General features: G+C 39.5%; 2 protein-coding genes and 1 pseudogene across 3 annotated transcripts in view; 2 read left to right on the top strand and 1 right to left on the bottom strand.

The window, feature by feature from the left end:
- ZFYVE9 (zinc finger FYVE-type containing 9) overlaps window positions 1-22,465 on the top strand; it is a 132,662-nt gene that overhangs the window by 18,548 nt on the left and 91,649 nt on the right. The gene's annotated exons all lie outside the window — the stretch shown is intronic.
- LOC116564046 lies at window positions 11,905-12,228 on the bottom strand (annotated as a pseudogene).
- On the top strand, window positions 13,082-14,188 carry LOC116564134 (anaphase-promoting complex subunit 10-like; the record flags this gene model as incomplete). Its single annotated transcript, XM_032297141.1, has 2 exons — window positions 13,082-13,395; window positions 13,705-14,188. Coding segments are annotated over 2 exons (348 nt in total), but the record flags the coding sequence as incomplete, so codon positions are not given.

The following is a 22,465-nucleotide window of genomic DNA, read 5'->3' as shown; positions in this document are numbered from 1 at the left end:
AAAAAAAAAAAAAGAAAAAAAGAAACTTAGTTTGTTCCATTTCAGTAGAAATTAATTATATCTAGTGATGACTTAGTATTTGTAGCTGTGTTTCCTTTACTGTAGCAAGCATATATTATGTCTAATAAATAAAAGGTTCTAGGCTGGGTATTAGGGATTCAGATTCATAAATTGGGATTTATGATCTCATGGGAATTTTTTTTTTTTTTTTTTTTTTTTTTGAGATGGTGTCTTGCTCTCTTGCCCCATTTGGAGTGTAGTGGCGTGATCTCGGCTCACTGCAACCCCTGCCTCCCAGGCTCAGGTAATTCTCCTGCCTCAGCCTCCCAAGTAGCTGGGATCACAGGCATGTGCCACCACACCTGGCTAATTTTTGTATTTTTAGTAGAGATGGGGTTTTACCATGTTGGCCAGGCTGGTCTGGAACTCCTGACAAGTGATCCACTTGCCTCGGCTTCCCAAAGTGCTGGGATTACAGATGTGAGCCACTGTACTCGGCCAATCTACTGACTTTCTAATTATGATTTTATTTATGTCTTATCATAGTTTGTTATTTGTTTCTGCAATTCGATTCCAAGCTCCGTGAGAGTAAGGATCTTTTCTGCCTTGATTGCTGCTGTATCCTCAACCCTAGAACATATGGGTGCTCAGTAGATAATTTGTTAGATGAATTTAAAGATAAATGAATACTATTTCTTTTTTTTTTTTTTTTTTTTTTATAGATGAGGTTTCACCATTTTGGTCAAATGTTGGTCAGGCTGGTTTCAAACTCCTGGCCTCAGGTGATCCGCCCGCCTTGGCCTCCCAAAGTGCTAGGATTCCAGGTGTGAGCCACCCCACCCGGCCAATGAATACTATTTCTTGGTTTTTTTTTGGAGACAGAGTTGCACTGTGTTGGTCAGGCTGGTCTTGAACTCCTGACCTCAAATGATCCACCCACCTCGGCCTTCCAAAGTGCTGGGATTACAGGCGTGAGCCACCGCGCCTGGCCCTGAATACTATTTCTTAATGCAGCAGTACTTTTTTAAAGTCCAGTGCCTTCAATATTTAGATGATGATATCAAATTTAGATATAATGGGTGTAAGAACTTTGGAAAATATTTTAAATTTGTCATATATGGTGTGCCTACTTAAAGACAGATCAAACTGAAATGTTTATTTCCCGAGTTTCCAGTTTACTTATGTACTCATGGGAACAAATAGATACGAGAGTAATAAGCAGCTGCTTTAGACTATTACATGGTAATTCACAGTTTCCCTCATACTCTGCATGCAAATCTGTCTTGCCTTGTAATTGATATTGTGATTTCAGCCATCTGGCATGAATAAAACAGGACCAACATTTAGATTAATCTTGGGTTCTAGTAAAGCTGAATCCAGGGAAATATTTTCCATTACATACCCTCCAAAAGGCTGTATTGGTTAAAAGTGGTCTTACCCATGTCATCACACTTATCACACAGTATTGTCTTGGTGTTTGTTCCCCATTAGGCTGTAAAGCTCTTGAGATTGCCTCTGATTTGTCTTTGTATCCAGGATCCAGCACAAATACCTGGCGTCTATGATGTACTCAATAAATGTTTGTTAATAAGTTAATAAATGAGTCCCAGATCATTGATTAATTAAACAAACACTGAGTGCCTGTTATTTGTCTGTCACTGTGCTGGGTGCTAAGCTTACACTGATGAAGTTGTGCTCCCTACCCTCATGGTATGTAAAGATTAGGCCAGTGACAAAAAAAAAAAAAGCAAAACATGATTTGTGGCTAGGGCTATGAAGGAGATAAACAAGGAGGGATAATATAAAAAAAATGGGGGTGGGGGAAGAAGGTATGAGAACGCATCTGAGAAGTGACATAGATGACATATCACGGTTGAGGAGTCAGTTCTTCAAAGAACAGAGAGAAGGATGCTTCAGGAAGTAGAACATCATGGACAAAGCCAGTGGTAAGAAAGATTACATTGGGAGGCTGAGGCAAGTGGATCACTTGAGGTCAGGAGTTCCAGACCAGCCTGGCCAACATGGTGAAACCCTGTTTCTACTAAAAATACAAAAAATAGCCAAGTGTGGTGGCACATGCCTGTGGTCCCAGGTACTTGGGAGGCTGAGGCAGGAGAATTCAACAAACCAAAGGAACTCCAATAGTTAAAGTATAGTGAGCAAGGAAAGAGTCATATAAAAAGAGATGGAAAAGTCAGGTGTGCTGGTACAGGCCTCTCTTCCCAGCTACTCGGTAGGCTGAGTGTGTTATGATAATGGCTACGAATAGCCACTGCACTTCAGCCAAAGTGACAGAGCTGAGACCCCATCTCCATTTAAAAAAAAAAACAAAAAACAAAAAACTGATGAGGAAGTTAAGGAGTAAATCATGTAGAGCTTTGCAGGTCATCTAAGGAGCACAATGAGAAGCCATGGAAGTGGATGAGATTACCAAGGGAAGCAAATAGATTCAGGTCTGAGCCCTTTTGGTCAAGGAGAGGAGGACCCCAGTACCAATGACTGGGGAGTGAGCAGAGAGGTAAATAGAAAGGAAACCCTGTTTTCAAGAAGAGACAGGTTATGGAGTGATAACATTGAAGTCAAAAGAGGAATGTAGTTTGTGAAAGGGGTTATCTCCCATATAAAATACTGTCAGTAAGGTATAGATAGGAAAGGGACCATTGGACTTGGCTATATCAGGGCCATTGAAAAAAGCTGATTGAATAGAGTAATGGATACAGAAGCCAGATGGGAATGGGTTGGAAGTGGAGACGGCTTTTTCAATAACTTTTGCCGCGAAAACAGAAAAGCATTGTAGCAATTATTAGATGGTGATGGTGGTTATGGATGCCTTTTTGAGGATAGGAAATACTATTATATTTACATAGTGATATGGGTGACCCTCTAGAAAAGAAGTTTTAGGAGAAGGGGAGGATTGAATAAAGGAAGAGAAAAATCCTTGAGAAGGCCAAAGGGATGGGAACTACACACATTGAGGATTTGCTCTTCAGTGGGTTGGGACAGACAGAGGTGGGTTTATGAAGTTAGTGTGAGAGCATGAAGAAATTTACACTTGATTGGCTCATACTTCATATAGAAAATACAAATATTGTGAAGGGTGAAATAGGGATAGATGATGAAGGTTTGAGGAGAGTGACATAGTTACATTGGAGAGGGAAAATAAAGCCTACTAGTGAATTGAAATTTCAAGAGCCCTTTGTGCTTGGTACCAAACTTTCAGTCAGTTTATGTCTGGTCCTGGCTTAATGGGTTAGAGTCAGTATTTGTCCTTGAAGATATGGTGAGATTGTTATATTTTCTTTGTAATACAGCATTTTAGGTTGGAGAAGCAAGAAAAGTTCTATAGGATCAGTCTGTGCAGCTATCTGTCCATCTATTTCCATTTATTCTTTTTTAAAAAAATTAAAATTTTTTGGTCAAATGCAGTGGCTCATGCCTGTAATCCCAGCATTTTGGGAGGCTGAGGCAGGCAGATAGCTTGAGGTCAGGAGTTCAAGACCAGCTTGGCCAATATGGTGAAACCGAATTTCTACTAAGAATACAAAAATTAGCCAGGTGTTGGGGCAGGCACCTGTAATCCCAGCTACTCGGGAGTCTGAGACGTAAGAATCATTTGAACCCAGGAGGCAGAGATTGCAGTGAACCAAGATGGAGATCGTGCCACTGCACTCCAGCCTGTGTGACAGAGCAAGACTCTTTCTCCAAAATAAAGTCATGTCATTTGTTCTTTCATTCAGTGAGCATTTGCTTATTGCTTGGTATTCTGTTTTTTACTAAAGAGAAGAGAAAAAAAAATAGGAAAAGAATGGCTCTCCTGTTAAAACATACCACTCATGTTTCTGTAGATGACTTAAAGATATGAAATGAGAAATGAACATTTACAAAGCTGCAGATGCTCCGCAGTGAGAAGCAGATAGATTGTGGTGGTGGTGGTGAGGAGAATGAGATACTAATATTTATTGAGTGTTTACCATGTGCCAGATGCTTTTCTAAATCGAGACGTATAGACTTTATTTAATAAACATAACAGCCCTATGGAGTAGCTACTTTTATAATCCACATTTACAAGTGACAAAATAGGCCTAGAAAGATTTAAGTAACTTGTTCAAAATCTCACAGCCAGTAAGTAGAATTAGGATTCAATTCTTTGAATTTTAGAACTCACATTCCAAAGCAATATGCCCTGGTTTCAAGAAGAAACAGATTATGGAGTGATAAAATTGTCCTTAATAAGGGCCAGTTTTCTAGTGACACCTGAAATGTGACCACGGAGTTCCTGGGCAGCCAGCCAGCTGAAAGAGAAACAAAAGGGAGCTAACATTTGTTCAGTGCCTACTCTGGGCTTTATTTATTATCTAACTTAATCTTCCTGGTAAACTTGTGAGATAGTTGATGGTATCCCTAATTAATAGTTGAAGAAACTGATATGGTAGAACTCTGAACCACAGTCTTGCTAGCTGTATAACTCATGCTCTTCCCCATAAATGAAATTGCGAGTATAAAAATAAAACAGTTAGATAGGTTTCTTTATGGTGATTTTTATGTTATTTTCTTTGCGTTTCTGAGAGGAATGTCTGCATTTATACCATAACTTTTATTTTTACTTTTTGGAGACAGGATCTCACTGTGTTGCCCAGGCTGGAGTGCAGTGGTGCAATCTCGACTCACTGCTGCCTCTACTTCCTGGGCTCAGACAATTATCCCACCTCAGCCTCCTGAATAGCTGGGACTACAGGTGCACACCACCACACCCAGCTAATTTTTGTATTTTTTGTAGAGACGGGCTTTCGCCATATTGCCTGGGCTGGTCTCAAAACTTCTGGGCTCAAGCGATACATCAGCCTTGGACTTCCAAATTGCTGGGATTACAGGTGTGAGCCACTGTGCCTGACCTTTACACCATAATTTTTAAAACAAATTCCATAAATACTATTTCAAAAAGAAAGATGAAAAATAATCTAGTATTTATTTTATTACATATAAAGTTATTTTAAATAGTTATGAGTTAAATTAGTTGCAGTTTATTTTTAGATAACTTGAGTTAAAGTCATTTTTGCTTAACATTTGAGAATTTAGATGTGAATACAGAATAAGCTTCATAAAATCTGAATTAGTTACACATTAAGACAGATAATATTTTGGCTTATACCTTGATAGATCGGTTTTCTTAAAGTTTTTTTTTTTTTTTTTTTGAGACAGAATTTCGCTCTTGTTACCCAGGCTGGAGTGCAATGGCGCGATCTCTGCTCACCGCAACCTCCGTCTCCTGGGTTCAGGCAATTCTCCTGCCTCAGCCTCCTGAGTAGCTGGGATTACAGGCACGCGCCACCATGCCCAGCTAATTTTTTGTATTTTTAGTAGAGACGGGGTTTCACCATGTTGACCAGGATGGTCTTGATCTCTTGACCTCGTGATCCACCCGCCTCGGCCTCCCACAGTGCTGGGATTACAGGCTTGAGCCACCGCGCCCGGCCCCGGCAAAGATTTTTTTTATCCTGTTTTCTTTTTCCTGTTTTTTATCCTGTTTTTTTGAGACAAAGTCTTGATCTATTGCTCACTGCAACCTTGATCTTCCAAGGTCAAGCGATCCTCCCACCTCAGCCTCCTGAGTAGCTGGGGCTACAAGCATGTGCCAGCACTTGTTAGTTGCTTATTTATTTATTGAGACAGGGTTTCACTCTTGTTGCCCAGGCTGGAGTGCAGTAGCATGATCTCAGCTCACTGCAACCTCTGCCTCCCAGGTTCAAGCGGTTCTTCTGCCTCAGCCTCCCGAGTACCTGGGATTACAGGCGCCTGCCACTACGCCCAGCTAATTTTTTGTATTTTTAGTAGAGACAGTGTTTCACCATGTTGGCCAGGCTGGTCTTGAACTCCTGAACTCAGGTGATCCAGCTGCCTCAGGCTCCCAAAGTGCTGGGATTACAGGCATGAGCCACCGTGCCCGACCACTAATTTTTTAAAAAATTTAATGTTGCCTAGGCTGGCCTTGAAATCCTGGGCTCAAGGGATCCTCTGTCTCAGCCTTCCCAGGTGTTGGTATTATATGTGTGAGCCACTGCTCCTGGCTTCCTTTCGTTTTAAAACATGGCCACTGGTTGGGCTCCTTGGGAAGCATTAAGGTAGTAGGCCTTCACTCAGTACCAGATGTTATAAACAGATAATTTAGGTGCCAAGTGGGATAAAAAACGTAGCTGGAAAATGTTTGCACTAAATTCATGCTATTTTTTGTTTTTTGCATCTCTTCTCCTGAGAGCCATCTCCCTCTCAATATCTAGTCTGTTGATGCATTCTAAATGCTAGTCATGATTTTTAATTGTGGTAAAATATGCATAACATAAAGTTTACCAGTGTGTATGGGTTTGACGGTTTATGGTTTAGTGCTATTAAATGCATTCACATTGTTGTGCAACCATAGCAGTTATCTCCAGAACAATTTTATCATCTCAAACTTAACTTCCCATTTTTCCTTGCCCTTCATGCCTGGTGACTGCTATTCTACTTTCTTTCTTTCTTTCTTTCTTTTTTTTTTTTTTTATAAAGACGGGGTTTCACCATGTTGGTCAGGCTGGTCTTCAATTCCCAACCTCTGGTGATCCGCCCACCTTGGCCTCCAAAGTGCTTGGCTTACAAGTGTGAGCCACCACGCCTGGCCATCTAGTTTCTTTCTTTCTTTTTTTGAGACGGAGTTTTGCCTTTGTTGCCCAGGCTGGAGTGCAGTGGCAAGATCTTGGCTGACCACAACTTTCGCCTCCTGGGTTCAAGTGATACTCTTGCCTCAGCCTCCTGAGTAGGTGGGATTACAGGCATGTGCCACCACACCTGGCTAATTTTGTATTTTTAGTAGAGACGGATTTCTCCATGTTGGTCAGGGTGGTCTGGAACTCTGACCTCCAGTGATCTGCCCACCTCAGCCTCCCAAAGTGCTGGGATTATAGACATAAGCCACTGCACTCGGCCTCTACTTTCTGTCTGTATGAATTTCACTATTCTAGATACCTCATGTAAGAGGGATTATACAATGTTTGTGCTTTTTGTCTGTCTTCACATTTCATCCATGTTGTAGCATATATTAGTTGGAAGGACAGAACTAATAGGATATGGAGATATATATATATATATGACTTTAATAGGTAGGATATATGTATATATAAAAGAGTTTATTAGGGAGAATCAGCTCACAATTAGAAGGCGAATTCCCACAATAAACTATCTGCAAGCTGGGAAAAGAGAAGCTAGTAGTATGGCTCAGCGTAAGTTTGAAAGCCTCAAAAGCAGGAAAACTGACAGTGCAGCCGTCAATCTGAGGCTCAAGGCCTGAGAGCCCTCAGGAGGCTGCTAGTGCAAGTCTCAGAATCCAGAGCCCAAAGAACCTGGAGTCTGATGTACATGGGCAGGAGGACAGGAAGCTTCTGGCAAGGGAAAAGAGAAAGAAAGCCAGAAGATTCAGCAAGCAGGCTTATCTTTGCTTCCCTGCTTTGTTTTATTGCACCGGCAGCCAATTGGATGGTTCCCACCCCCATTGTGAGTGGGTCTTTCTCTCTCAGTCCACTGACTAAAATGTCATTCTCCTCTGGCAATACCCTCACAGACACATCCAGAAACAATACCAGCCATCTAGGCATGCTTCAGTCCAGTCAAGTTGACGCTAATACTAACCATCACATAGCGTATATCAGAGCTTCATTCCTTTTTAAGTCTGATTATTTCATTGTATGTATATGCCACATTTTTAAAATTCTTTTATCCATCAATGGACACTTCAGTTGTTTCCACCTCTTGGCTATTACCAATAATGCGCCTATGAACATGGGTATAAAACTATCTGTTTGAGTTTCTGCTTTCAGTTCTTTGTGGATATGCCCAGAAGTAGAATTGCTGGATTATATGATAGTCCTGTGTGAGGAAGCACTATATTCTTTTTCCACTGCACTTGTACAATTTTTCCTTCCCACGAGCAATTCACAGGAGCTCCAGTTTCTCCACATCCTCTTTGATATGGATTGGCTCTGTGTCCCGACCCAAATCTCATCTCTTAATTGTAATCCCAATGTGTTGGGGAAGGGGCCTGGTAGGAGGTGATTGAATTGTGGGGGCAGATTTTCCCATTGCTGTTCTCATAATAGTGAGTTCTCATAATAATAGTGTTCTCATAATAATGAGATCTGGTTGTTTGAAAGTATGTGCCACTTCCCCCTTCACATGCTCTCTCTCTCCTGCTCCACTACGGTAAGATATACTTGCTTCCCCTTTGCCTTTTGCCGTGATTGTAAGTTTCCTGAGGTCTTCCAGTCATGCTCCCTGTTAAATCTGTGGGACTGTGAATCAGTGAAATCCCTTTTCTTCATAAATTACCCAGTCTCCAGTAGTTCTTTATAATAGTGTGAAAACGGATAAATACACTTGTCAACACTTGTTTTCTATTGTTTTGATAATAGCCATATTAATGGGTATGAAGTGGTATCTCATTGTGTTTTTGTTTTGTATTTCTGTAATGATTAGTGATGTTGAGCATGTTTTCATTTGCTTACTGGTCATCTATATATCTTTTAAGAAATATCTATTCAAGTCCTTTGCCCATTTTTAAATTGGGTTGTCTTTTCTGTTGTTGAGTTGTAGAAATCTTTATATATAAATCTGGCTATCAGTCTCCTATCACATACACTATTTGTAGATATTTTCTCTCATTCTTGGGTTTTTCACTATGTTGTCTTTTTGTCCTTTGATGCACCAAAGTTTTTAATTTTAATGAAGTCCAACTTACATTTTCTTTTGTTGCTTGTGCTTTTGGTATCATATCAAATAAATCATCTTCAAATTTGATGTCTTTTTCTTATGTTTTCTTCTAAGTGTTTTGCAGTTTTAGTGGTTGCATTTAGGTCTTTGACCCATTTGGAGTTAATTTTTGTGTATAGTATTAGTTTAGTTTCTTTTTTCTTTTTTTTTTAAAACCAGAGTTTAGTTTCATTCTTTTGAATGTGAATATCTGGTTTTCCTAGTACCATTTGTTGGAAAGACTGTTCTGTTTCTATGGAATGGTTTTGGCACTCTTGTCAAAAATTATTGGACCATATATGTGAGAGTTTACTTCTGGGCTCTTTTGTATTCCATTGGTCTTTATGTCTGTCTTTAATGTCAATACCACAGTGTTTTGATTACCATAGCTTTGTAGTAAGTTTTGAAACCACAGAGTGTGAGTCCCTTGTGGTTGTTGTTTGTCAAGATTATTTTGGTTATTAAGGATCCCTTGAGATTCAATTTGAATTTAAGAATGGGCTTTTCTATTTCTACAGAAAATATGGTTGGGGTTTTGTTAGAGATTGCATTGAATCTGTGTATCACTTTGGACGTCATTGACATCTTTATAAATTTTCTAGTCTGTGAACATGGGATGTTTTTCTATTTATTTATATGTTCTTTGATTTCTTTTAGCAATCTTTTGTCTTTTGTAGTTTTCACTGTACAAGTATTTTACCTCCTTGGTTAAGTTAATTTCTAGGTATTTTATTCTTTTTAATGCTATTGTAAATGGGACTATTGCCTTGATTTTGTTTTTGGATAATTCATTATTAGTATGTAGAAATGCAACGGGTTTTTTTTAATTTTGTATCCTGAACTTTGCTGAATTTATTAATTCTAACACTTTTTGTGTGTTAGTTTGTAGGGAATCTTTAAGGTTTTCTAAATGTAGCGTATGTTGCTGGTGTACAGAGATAATTTTACCTTTTCCTTTCCAATTTGGATGCCTTTTATTTATTTTTAATTACTCTGGCTAAATTTCCAATACTATGTTGAATAGACATGGCAAAAGTACATATCTTTGTCTTGTTTCCATTTTAAAGCAAAAGTTCTTTCAGTCTTTGTTTTTTTTCCTCTCTCTTTTTTGAGACAGTCTCACTCTGTCACCCAGGCTTAGTGCACTGCCACAATCTCAGCTCACCAAATTCTCAACCTCCTGGTCTCAACGTATCCTCCCACCTCAGCCTCCCAAGTAGCTAGGAATACAGGCGTGCACCACGACACCTGGCTAATTTTTTTATTTTTATTTTTAGTAGAGATGAGATCTAACTGTGTTGCCCAGGTTGGTCCTGAACTCCTAGGCTCAAGTGATTTGCCTGTCTTAGCCTCCCAAAGTGCTAGGATTACAGGTCTGATCACCATGCTTGGCCAGCTTTCAGTCTTTTTTCTTTTTTTTTCTTTGAGACAGTCTTACTCTGTCTCCCAGGCTGAAGCACAGTGGCCCCATCTTGGCTCACTGCAACCTCTGCATCCCAAGTATAAGCAATTCTCCTGCATCAGCCTCCTGAGTAGCTGGGATGACAGGCACATACCACCATGCTTGGATAATTTTTGTATTTCTGGTAGAAATGGGTTTTCACCATGTTGGCCAGGCTAGCTTTCAGTCTTTTACCAGTGCATATGATGTTGACTCTGCATTTTTAATATATGGCCTTTATTATGCTGAGATAATTTATGTGTTACTAGTTTTTTTAAAGACTGGGTTTCACCATGTTGGTCAGGCTGGTCTTGAACTCCCAACCTCAGGTGATCCGCCCGCCTTGGCCTCCAAAGTGCTTGGATTACAGGCGGGAGCCACTATGCCCAGCCCAGGTTTTTTTTTTTTTTAGGTTTTTTGTTTGTTTGTTTGTTTAAGACAAAGTCCTGCTGTGTTGCCCAGGTTAGAGTGTGGTGGCACAATCTTGGCTCACTGCAAACTCCACCTCCCGGTTTCAAGCGATTTTCCTGACTCAGCCTCCCAAGTAGCTGGGATTACAGGCACACGCCACCACACCTAGCTAATTTTTTTTTTTTTTGTATTTTTAGTGGAGATGGGGTTTCACCATCTTGACTAGGTTAATCTAGAACTCCTGACCTTGTGATCTACCTGCCTCAGCCTCCCAAAGTGCTGGGATTACAGGCTAGAGCCATTGCGCCCACCTTTTTTTCGTTTTTTTTTAAATCACGAAAGAGTGTTGAATTTTGTTAAATGCGTTTTCTGTATGAATTGAGATGATCATTTGGGTTTTTTGCTTCATTTTGTTCAGGTAATGTATTACATTAATAGATTTTCATATGTTGAATTATCCCTGTATTCCAGGAATAAATATCACTTGGTCATGGTGTATAATTCTGTTGATATATTGCTGAATTCAATTTGCTATTATTTTCTTGAGTATTTTTGTATCAATATACATTTATATAGACTATTGGTTTGTATTTTTCTTATGGTATATTTGCCTGGTTTTGGTATCAAGATAGTTCTGGCTTCATAGCATGAGTTAGGAAGTGTTTCCTCCTCTTCAATTTTTTCTTAATTTTAATTTTTTTTTGAGAGGAGTCTTGCTTTGTCATTAGGCTGGAGTGCAGTGGTGTGATCTCGGCTCCCTGCATCTTCTGCCTCCTGGGTTCAAGCGATTCTTCTGCCACAGCTTCCCGTGTAGCTGGGATTACAGGCACTCGTCACCACACATGGCTAGTTTTATATTTTAAGTAGAGACGGGGTTTCACCATGTTGGTCAGGCTGGTCTCAAACTCCTCACCTCAGGTAATCCGCCTACTTCAGCCTCCTGAAGTGTGGGATTACAGGCATGAGCCACTGTGGCCGGCCTCTTCCTCTTGAATTTTTTGGAACAGTTTGAGAAGGATTGGTGTTTTTTAAATGTTTAGTAGAATTTCCCAGCAAAGTCATCTGATCTAGGGCTTTTCTTTGTGGAAGTTTTTGATTACTGATTCAATCTCCCTGCTAGTTATAGGTTTATTCAGATTTTCTGTTTATTCCTGATTCAGTGTTGGTAGATTTTTTGTTTCTAGAAATTAATCCATTTAATCTCGGTAGCTCCGAGGTATTTTATTATAAAAAGTTGGTACTCAACAAAGTAATATGACCTTAAAATTCATACATTTACTTCATTTTTTGGCTTGACTTTCTAGTAAATCTTTTGCTTCACTGATTTTGGTTGTGATAGAAGATCTATCTGAATGATTTAAGAGCATAATTGGTGAATAAACATCTCTTATTTTCTCTTTATTGGCAGTAGTGCTTACAGTACTATAAGTGCTGCTTTCCATTTTGTCATTTTGCGTTCAAACCTACCTCTGTAGTAGCCGCCACCAAAGGTAGATTTTGGTAGACTTTGAAAAATTTGTTTTACTTGAGGTTCCACATGCCTCATGGGTTGCAAATCCTGCAGCAGCAATGGTCACTCTGACTGCTATCACTGTATTGGCCATGGCTCAGCTCCCCTGCTGCACCAGGAGCATAGATCATCCCAGCCCAGAGGTTGCGGCCAACAATGACACATTTTTACTAGAGAGTGACACAGCCACTGATGGCAAGCACAAACCACCAGATTATAATTTTTTTAAACAAGAGAGAATTATTTGAAAAACAGTCTGGGTGCCTTGGCTCATGCCTGTGAGCCCAGTACTTTGGGAAGCCAAAGCAGGCAGATCACTTGAGCCTATGAATTCTAGACCAGTCGGGGCATGGTGGCATGCACCTGTAGTCCCAGCTATTCAGGAGGATCACCTGAGCTCAGGGAGGTTGAGGCTGCAATGAGCCATGCTCACGCCACTGCACTACAGCCTGTGTGGCAGAGTGAGACCCTGTCTCAAAAAAAAAAAAAAAAAAAAGAAAAACACAGTTTATGTTGTTGTTGTGTATTGAGTCTTCATAAATGCTTCATCTGGTGGAACAAATCAGCAGTTGGTTATAGAATGTCAACTGGCAAAATATCTATTATTTACAGCATCTACATGAGTTGTTAAAACCATCACATTTTCAATATATAAATGGGCAAAAAGATGTTTATGTGGGTTAGTAAACAATGGAGAAATATTTTATTAGATACTAAGAGGTAGAAATTAAAATTCTATGCCTACATAACAAAAAATAGAAAATATTGATATCATTCAGTGCTGGTGAAATTGACACTGGCATATTTTATACATTTAAAAAGCCATGTGTGGGTAGCTGGAGAAGCCAGGCAGTCCTAGGAAGCCGAATGGGAGTGGCACAGAGCTGCTGGAGATCCTGAGAACCTGAGATTCAGCAAGCAGCCAGAATATTAAAAAAAAATGACTACCAAACAAGACATCTCCTGGTGCTTACCCTAAGCAGTTGGAAAGGACTGGAACAGTATGGGAAACTGGGTCACTAGCTGTTTGGTTCCTCTCATCTTACAAACTAGGATTTATAGTGGATCAGTTACAAGTTGACAATCTAGAAACTTACTGGCAATCAGATGGCTCCCAGCCTCATTTAGTGAATGTCCAATTCAGAAGAAAAACAACAGTGAAGACATTATGTATTTATGCAAGCTACAAATCTGATGAAAGCTATACTCCAAGCAAGATCTCAGCCAGTGTAGGAAATAATTTTCAGAACCTTCAAGAAATTCGGCCGGGCGCGGTGGCTCAAGCCTGTAATCCCAGCACTTTGGGAGGCCGAGGCGGGTGGATCACGAGGTCAAGAGATCGAGACCATCCTGGTCAACATGGTGAAACCCTGTCTCTACTAAAAATACAAAAAATCAGCTGGGCATGGTGGCACGTGCCTGTAATCTCAGCTACTCAGGAGGCTGAGGCAGGAGAATTGCCTGAACCCAGGAGACGGAGGTTGCGGTGAGCCGAGACCGCGCCATTGCACTCCAGCCTGGGTAACGAGAGCGAAACTCCGTCTCAAAAAAAAAAAAAAAAAAAAGAAACTCGGCAACTTGAATTGGTAGAACCAAGTGGCTGAATTCACATTCTCTTAACTGATAATCAAAGGACACCAACTCACACATTCATGATACAGATTGCTGTTCTAGCCAATCATCAAACTGGAAGAGACACCTGGATGAGAAAAGTTAAAATACACACACTGGTAGAAGAGAGCTCCATTGTAAATTTCCTAAATGTACAACTAAAGATTTCATGATGTATTGTTCAATAAGGTGACTTTAAAATGAGATGAAAGTCATTAAATGTATCTTCATTTTATCCTGTCTTTAAATTCAGATACCTTTATTGAAAAAAGCATCAGTTATTTGCAATTTTGCATATGTGTAAAAATATTTTATTATAACTGATAAATAAATTTTGGGTCACATTATCTTTAGTTTCTTTAACATGTAATAAAGCTTACATGTTTTATATTACTTTAAAAAAAAGCTATATGTGGATGCTCGTGGTGGCTCCCACCTGTAATCCCAGCACTCTGGAAGGCTGAGGCAGGCAGAGCACTTGAGTCCAGGAATTCAAGAGCAATGTGGGCAACATGGGGAGACCTCATCTCTACCAAAAAAAAGGGGACATACATTCCATTTTTTGATCTAATTATTTCTTTTCTGAGTAAATCTTTTTTTTTTTTTTTTTTTTTTTTGAATCCGAGCCTCTCTCTGTTACCCAGGCTGGAGTGCAGTGGCGTGGTCTCAACTCATTGCAGCTTCCACCTCCCGGGTTCAAGCGATTCTCCTGCCTCAGCCTCCCAAGTAGCTGGGATTCCAGGCATGCGCCACCACACGTGGCTAATTTTTAGTAGAGACAGGGTTTCACCATGTTGGCCTGGCTGGTCTCTAGTTCCTGACTTCGTGATCTGCCAACCTCGGCCTCCCAAAGCACTGAGATTATAGGTGTTAGCCACAGTGCCCAGCTGAGTAAGTAATTCTTAGTAAGTGTAGTAAACAAAAAGATGTGTATTTTAGTGTTACTTAGAATAGCAAATGCATTTAAAGTAATTTGTGTCCAAAATTGGATATTGGTCCAGGTGTGGTGGTTCACTTCTGTAATCCCAGCACTTTGGGAGGCTGAGGTGGGAGGATCGTTTGAGCTCAGGAGTTTGAGAACAGCCCGGGTAACATAGTGAGACCTCATCTCCACTAAAAATTAAAAAGTAGCTGGATTTGGTGGTACATGCCTGTAGTCCTAGCTACTTGGGAGGCTGAGGTGGAAGGATTGCTTGAGCTCAGGAGTTCGAGTTGTGGTGAGTTGAGATTGCACCATTGCACTCCAGCCTGGGTGACAAGGGTGAAACAGTCAATTTTTAGGAGCTATATAGTTAAAGAAACCAGCCTGGGCAACATAGTGAGACTTTATCTTTGCTAAAAATTAAAACATAGCTGGATATGGTGGTGGATGCCTGTAGTCCCAGTTACTTGGGAGGCTGAGTTGGGAGGATCACTTGAGTCCAGGAGGTTAAGGCTGTAGTGAGTCATGATCATGTCACTGTACTTTAACCTAAGTGATAAATGAGACCCTGTCTCAAAAAAAAAGTTAGTGGTAAGTTAAATACAATACATACATTTGCTTCAGCCATAAAAATAATTATTACAAGGCAGTATGGAAAAATACTTATGATGGCATATGAATAGAATAGAATGCAAGCTTATGCTTTGTTTACAATTAAAAAGTTATTTTTGACCATAAAAACAGGTACATCTGAAGTACATATAAATATATATATATATATATGTTTTTTTTAATATTTTTAAAATTTATAAAACCAAAAAAAAAAAAAAATTTCCACCCCAGTTTCTTGGGGGTAATGATACTTTCTTGTTTTATTTTTCATAATTTCGTTTCGGAGTCTTGCTCTGTCACCAGGTTGGAGTGCAGTGGCGCAATCTCGGCTCACTGCAACCTCTGCCTCCTGGGTTCAAGAGGTTCTTCCGCCTCAGCCTCCCGAGCAGCTGGGACACAGGCGCGTGCCACCACGCCCAGCTAATTTTTTTGTATTTTTAGTAGAGACGGGGTTTTACCGTGTTGGCCGGGATGGTCTCGATCTCTTGACCTCGTGATCTGCCCACCTCGGCCTCCCAAAGTGCTGGGATTACAGGCGTGAGTCACCGCGCCCGGCCAGGAAATATATTTTTAAAAAGTAATTTTAGGCCAGGTGCAGTGGGTCACGCCTGTAATCCCAGCACTTTGGGAGGCTGAGGCAGGTGGATCACCTGAGGTCAGGAGTTCAAGACCAGCTTGGGCAACATGGCAAAACTCCATCTCTATTAAAAATAGAAAAATTAGCCTGGTCTTGTGATGTGTACCTGTAGTCCCAGCCACTTTGGAGGTTGCACTGAGCCAAGATCATCCAGCCTGTGTAACAGGAGACTCTGACTTAAAAAAAAGTGATTTTAAGTTGTTGAGTTTGAGCTGTTGTGCTCTTTCTCTTTCTTTCTTTTCTTTTCTTTTCTTTCTCTTCTTTATTTTCAGGCAGTTTCACCCTTGTCACCCAGGCTGGAGTGCAATGGCATAATCTCAGCTCACTGCAACCTCTACTTTCCTGGTTCAAGTAATTCTCCTGCCTCAGCGTCCTGAGTAGCTAGGATTACAGGCGTGTGCCACTACACCCAGCAAATTTTTGTATTTTTAGTAGAGATGGGATTTCACCACGATGGCCAGGCGGGTCTCAAACATCTGACCTTAGGTGATCCACTGCCTCGGCTTCCCAAAGTGCTGGGATTACAGGTGTGAGCCACTATGTCTGGCCTTTTTTTCTTTTTTTTTCAACTCTTATAGTGGTTCTTTTTTAAATTTTAATTTTTATTTTTTTCTTATATTGAAGCTGTGCTTGGATAATTTTTATTTTGCAACAATAATAGAGATGGGATCTTGCTGTGTTGCTTAGACTGGTCTTGAACTCCTGGCCTCAAGTGATGACTCTTAAAAAAAAGAAAAAGAAATAATGTTGTCATTAAAATTTTGCCCAAAAAAATCGCTATTGAAAATGTGAACACTGGATATTTCATGTTATAAGAAATTGTGCCTGGTGTGGTAGCTCATGCCTGTAATCCCAGCACTTTGGGAGGCCAAGGTGGGTGGATCACTTGAGGTCAGGAGTTTGAGAAGCGTGGCCACATGGTGAAACCCCGTCTTTACTAAAAGTACAAATATAAGCCAGGCATGGTGACCTGCGCCTGTAGTCTCAGCTGCTCTGGAGGCTGAGACAGGAGAATCACTTGAACCTGGGAGGCAGCGGTTTCAGTGATCCGAGACCACAGCCCCTGCACTCCAGCCTGGGCGACACATTGAGATTCTGCCACAAACAAACAAACAAACAAAAACCAAGGCCAGTGCAGTGGCTCATGCCTATAATCCCAGCACTTTGGGAGGCCGAGGTGGGCAGATCACGAGGTCAGGACCATCCTGGCTAACACAGTGAAACCCCGTCTCTACTAAAAAAAAAAAAAAAAACAAACAAAAAAAAATTACCCTGGCATGGTGGCAGGTGCCTATAGTCCCAGCTACTTGGGAGGGTGAGGCAAGAGAATCACTTGAACCTGGGAGGCAGAGGTTGCAGTGAGATGAGATCATGCCACTGCATTCCAGCCTAGGTGATAGAGCAAGACTTCGTAAAAAAAAAAAAAAAAAAAAAATCAAGAAATTGCTATTTGGTTAAGGTATGGAAGTGGCATTGTTATGTTTAAAAAATATTTCTTATGTTTCAAACGTATATACTGAAATATTTAAAGATGAAATGATATCTGAGGTTTACTTTAGAATGATCAGGTGGGGAGAAGTGGGTGGGAATTGTTTTTAAGTGTTGAAGCTATGTAATGGACACTTGGGGTTATACTGTTATGTGTACTTTGGTATGGTTGAAAATATGGGCCGGGCGCGGTGGCTCAAGCCTGTAATCCCAGCACTTTGGGAGGCCGAGGTGGGTGGATCACGAGGTCAAGAGATCGAGACCATCCTGGTCAACATGGTGAAACCCCGTCTCTACTAAAACTACAAAAAATTAGCTGGGCATGGTGGCGCGTGCCTGTAATCCCAGCTACTCAGGAGGCTGAGGCAGGAGAATTGCCTGAACCCAGGAGGCGGAGGTTGCAGTGAGCCGAGATCGCGCCATTGCACTCCAGCCTGGGTAACGCAGGAAAAACACCCGAACAAAAAAAAAAAAAAAAAGAAAATATGTATAATAAAAAGTTTTAAAAATGGTCAGAACATGATTATAAAATATAGGGATATATTTTAATTGCTTTCTATTTTAAATTTATACTTTTTTAACGAAATGTTTAATGCAATATTTGTGTGTATTTACAAGATAAAGAATACATAAAAATTAATTCATAGTACATTGAAAGAAGTGATTTCTGATTACATGAATTGCAAACAGTTTTAAAGATCTATGATGAGTTTTGTTTTCTTCCAGTTCTGGTGTTACAGCTTTTTGTTTATATAGCCTCACATGGATATGATATTGAAAGTCTGAATTAGAGACTTGTTTAACCCTTTCTGTAATGGACATTTAAAGTGACTCTGATAATTATTACTGTTTTCCATTAATACCAGTGAAGTTTAAACAGGTGCTTAGACGGACGCAGGGTCTGGGTTTGTTTGAACTTCTTTAGATCTTATGATACTGATTTTTGCTATGTGCTAATAAGTGGAGGGATAAAGTACACTTTTGTATTTGACAAATTTTTTTTTTTTTTGAGACGGAGTCTCACTCTGTCACCCAAGCTGGAGTGCAATAGCATGATCTCGTCTCACTGCAACCTCTGCCTCCCAGATTCAAGTGTTTCTCCTGCCTCAGCCTCCCAAGTAGCTGGCATTACAGGCACTCACCACCATGCCCGACTAATTTTTTTGTATTTTTAGTAGAGACGGGCTTTCACCATGTTTGCCAGGCTGGTTGTGAACTCTGACCTCAGGTGATCACCTGCCTCAGCCTCCCAAAGTGCTGGGATTACAGACAGCCACAGCACCCGGCCTACATTTGACAATTTTTATAAGTTGTTACGGTCTTTGTGAACAGCTGAGTATTGGTCAGTCATATGCATTCTCCTGTTTTGTTTTATTTTCACATCACAGTTATTTTTGTCATAATTATAGGGCATTTTGAAGACCTGGGACATCATCTTTTTTGCATTTTCTAATTTGGAAAGAAAGAAGTGAGCATTTGATGATTTGAATTGTCAAGAATTGCAAAGGAATAAGTGTTATTCACACTGTAAGAGGGTATAAATAGGCACAAAGTGGTACTTTGAATATAAAGCATCTTCACAAGTTTAGCAATAGGATTTGTTATGTGGAAAGCCTGCAGTGGGAAATTTTAAAAGGAAAGGAAAGGGAAATAAGAAAGGTACTAACATATATTTAGAACCTATATGTGCTACATTTTACACATATTATCTCCTTTAATCTTCATAAAAGCCTTATGAAGGGAGTACTGTATTAGCATTTCTATTTTACGTATGAGAAAAACTAAGGCCTAGAGAGTTTAAATTATTCCCGTAAGGTCATCTGACTAGACAATAATCAAGTTGAAATAGGAACATGGAAGTGCCACATTAAAGAAAATTACATGTAAATACACAAATGGAACCTTTTAACGAGTATTTAGCTGGAACATTATATAGAATATATATTATAAATCACCTTACTTTGTCTCTTTACAGTTAGGCAGGTCATACAGATTCTGCCATATGATGTCAGTTGTAACCATTAGGCATATAAACCTTGAGGTCACTCTTTAAACAGATTAAAATGTGTTTGGCTGTTGTTGCAAAAGTTGAGTGGCTCAATTTTCTGAATTTGGATATGAATGATATAGTCCTTCCCAGAAAAGTGTACATTAATGTTTGTTTTTCCATTCATACATTTATGTATTTATGTATTTATTTTTTGAGATACAGTTTCGCTCTTGTTGCCCAGGCTGGAATGCAGTGGTACAATCTCTGCTCACTGCAACATCTGCCTCTTGGGTTCAAGCAATTCTCCTGCCTCAGCTTCCTGAGTATCTGGGATTACAGGCACCTGCCATCATGCCTGGCTAATTTTTATATTTTTAGTGGAGATGGGGTTCACCATGTTGGTCAGGCTATTCTCAAACTCTTGACCTCAGGTGATCCACCCACCTTGGCCACCCAAAGTGCTGGGATTACACGTATGAGCTACTGTGCCCAGCTCCATTCATACATTTATTTTATTATTATTTTTTCATTTATTTATTTATGCAGTAACTTTACTTTTCAAGGAAGCAATAAGCAAATGTTTACTGAGTATTATGTTTCAGACATAACATTGAAGATACCAGTATTAAAAATAATTTAACCCATTATTCTATGGAGTTTACATTCTAGTGTGGGGAAATGAAGACTAAGTTCAATCGGTATAGTAGATTGTGTTGTGATAATAAAGATATACGGCATATGGCAAGATATTTCAGCAGTATAATAATTTAAGTTCAAGTGTGCAAATATGTAATTCTCTTAATTTTTAGAACGGACTTTACTTTTTTACTCTAAGCCTAACTTAGAGAACTAGGGAAGGTACTTAGAAGATATTTGGAACATGGTGGGGTATTTTTAGTTGTCAGAATGACGGAGCTTGCTACTGGCATTTAGCACCTGTGCATACCAAGACTGCTAAGCATCTTGCTATGCACAGGACAGTACTGTCCTATGAAGAATTGACCCACCTAAAATGCCAAGAGTACCCCTGTTGAGAAGCACTGACTAACCTGGTTCATGGTAGACAATTTCATCTGGATCTTTTCAGGCAAATTGATTATTATCCAATTTCAAATTCAGGATTATTAGACTATTCCTAGCCTGGTTCAAATCGCTTAGATTCTGCCCATCTCCTCTGTGATACTAGTTCTTATGTCTTACGAATCTCACTATGTCATAGACTGTCTTTGAAGAGTCATCTACTTTTCTAGCTAACTCCAGTGCTTTGCTCTAATCCCATTGGAAATGTAAAGGATCTCTCTATACTGTTCTACAGCCTGTGGGATATTGAGAAGGATGGGTATCCTTGGATTCTTCTGTTTACTGTGTTTGCTGCTCCTTTGCTTGCTTTTTTTTTTTTTTTTAAAAAACTTTTTCCTTTTTTTAAAAAAAAAAAAAAAAATGCAATTATTATCCCAAAGCCTAACTCACTACTTCTGAATGTTCTCAACTATATTAGTTTGCTAGAGTTAGCAAAATATCACAAATTGGCCAGCTTAAGCAGAAATTTATTATCTCACAGTTGTGAAAATTAGAAGTCTGAAATCAAGGAGAAAGCAGGGTTGGTTCCTCCTGAGGGCTGTATGGAAAGGATCTCTTCCATGTTGCTCTCCTTGATTTATAGATGGACATTTTCATGTTCATATGGTATTCTTCTTGTATGCATACCTGTGTCCAAATTTGCCCTTTTTATATAAGGGTATCAGTCATATTGGATTAGGAGACTACCCCAATCACTTCATTTTATTTTGATTACCTCTGTGAAGACCCTGTCTTCAAATAAGGTCACATTCTGAGGTATTAGGAGTTAAGACTTCAATTCAGCTTAAGTATTCTTGGGGGATACAGTTCAATCCATAAAACTAATGATATTCTTTTCTTTTTTTATAATTTAAAAAATACAGAAAATCAAAATTAAAATATCCCAATACAACATTTAAAAAATTATATAAAGTAAAAGGAGAGAAAGAAAAAGCCAGCTGCAGTGTCTCATGCCTGTAATCCCAGCACTTTGGGAGGCTGAGGCGGGCAGATCACTTCAGGTCAGGAGTACGAGACCAGTCTGGCCAACTGGCGAAACCCTATCTCTACTAAAAACACACAAAAAAAAAAAAAAAAAAAAAAGATTGCTGGACATGGTGATGCACACCTGTAATCTCAGCTGTTTAGGAGGCTGAAGCACAAGAATCACTTGAACCTGGGAGGCAAAGATTGCAGTGAGCTGAGATGGTGCCACTGCACTCTAGCCTGGGCAGCATAGCAAGACCATGTATAAAAAAAATAAAATAAAAAGGCCCTACTTCCATTCTGATCTCATTCTCCAACTTGGCTATATTTTTCTTTTCCATGTCAGTCAGTACATACAGAACTATCTCGTTTTTTTTACTGGAACAGTATTCCATTTTATGGGTATATTGCAGTTTAATTAGCTGTTACACTACTGATGAGCACTTAGGTTGTTTACAACTTTTATTATAAACAATACAGAGTTTTGTATATTATAAACAAAACAGTTCTTGTATACATCTGTTTGCATCTGTAGATGTTTTCAGTAAGATAACATTTTAAAACTATGTGCTGAGTCATACTGAATAAACTCAATTTTAAAAGATATTGTCAAATTAATCTACCAGTGTATATTACTACCAGCAGAATATGAGAACTATACCTTAACCACTGTTAGATATTACCAATGTTTAAAAAAAAAAATCTTTGCTAGTCTCATAAAAAAAAAAAAAAAGTATCTCATTGTTTTATCTTGTCATGAGTTGTATATACTGTATCTATTGGGCATTTTATTTATTTTTTCTATGTATTTACCAATGTGAGTTCTTTGCCTTATTTCCTTGGAGGTATTTGTTGGTTATTGAAGCTACTGTTTTAATAATAAATTAATGTTGTTTATAATAATTGCAATAGCTCATTAAGGTTTCCCAGATCCATTCTTGCTCTCTTCCTTGTTTTCAGTGTGCCTCCCCCCCGCCCCCCAACTGTGGCTATTCAGATCTGATCATGTCTTTCTCTGTGATTAA

This window comes from Sapajus apella, unplaced genomic scaffold, assembly GCF_009761245.1.
Source record: "Sapajus apella isolate SASKATOON/1434 unplaced genomic scaffold, GSC_monkey_1.0 scaffold36, whole genome shotgun sequence".
Lineage (NCBI taxonomy): Eukaryota > Metazoa > Chordata > Mammalia > Primates > Cebidae > Sapajus > Sapajus apella.
This window is presented reverse-complemented; position numbering and strand designations above follow the sequence as displayed.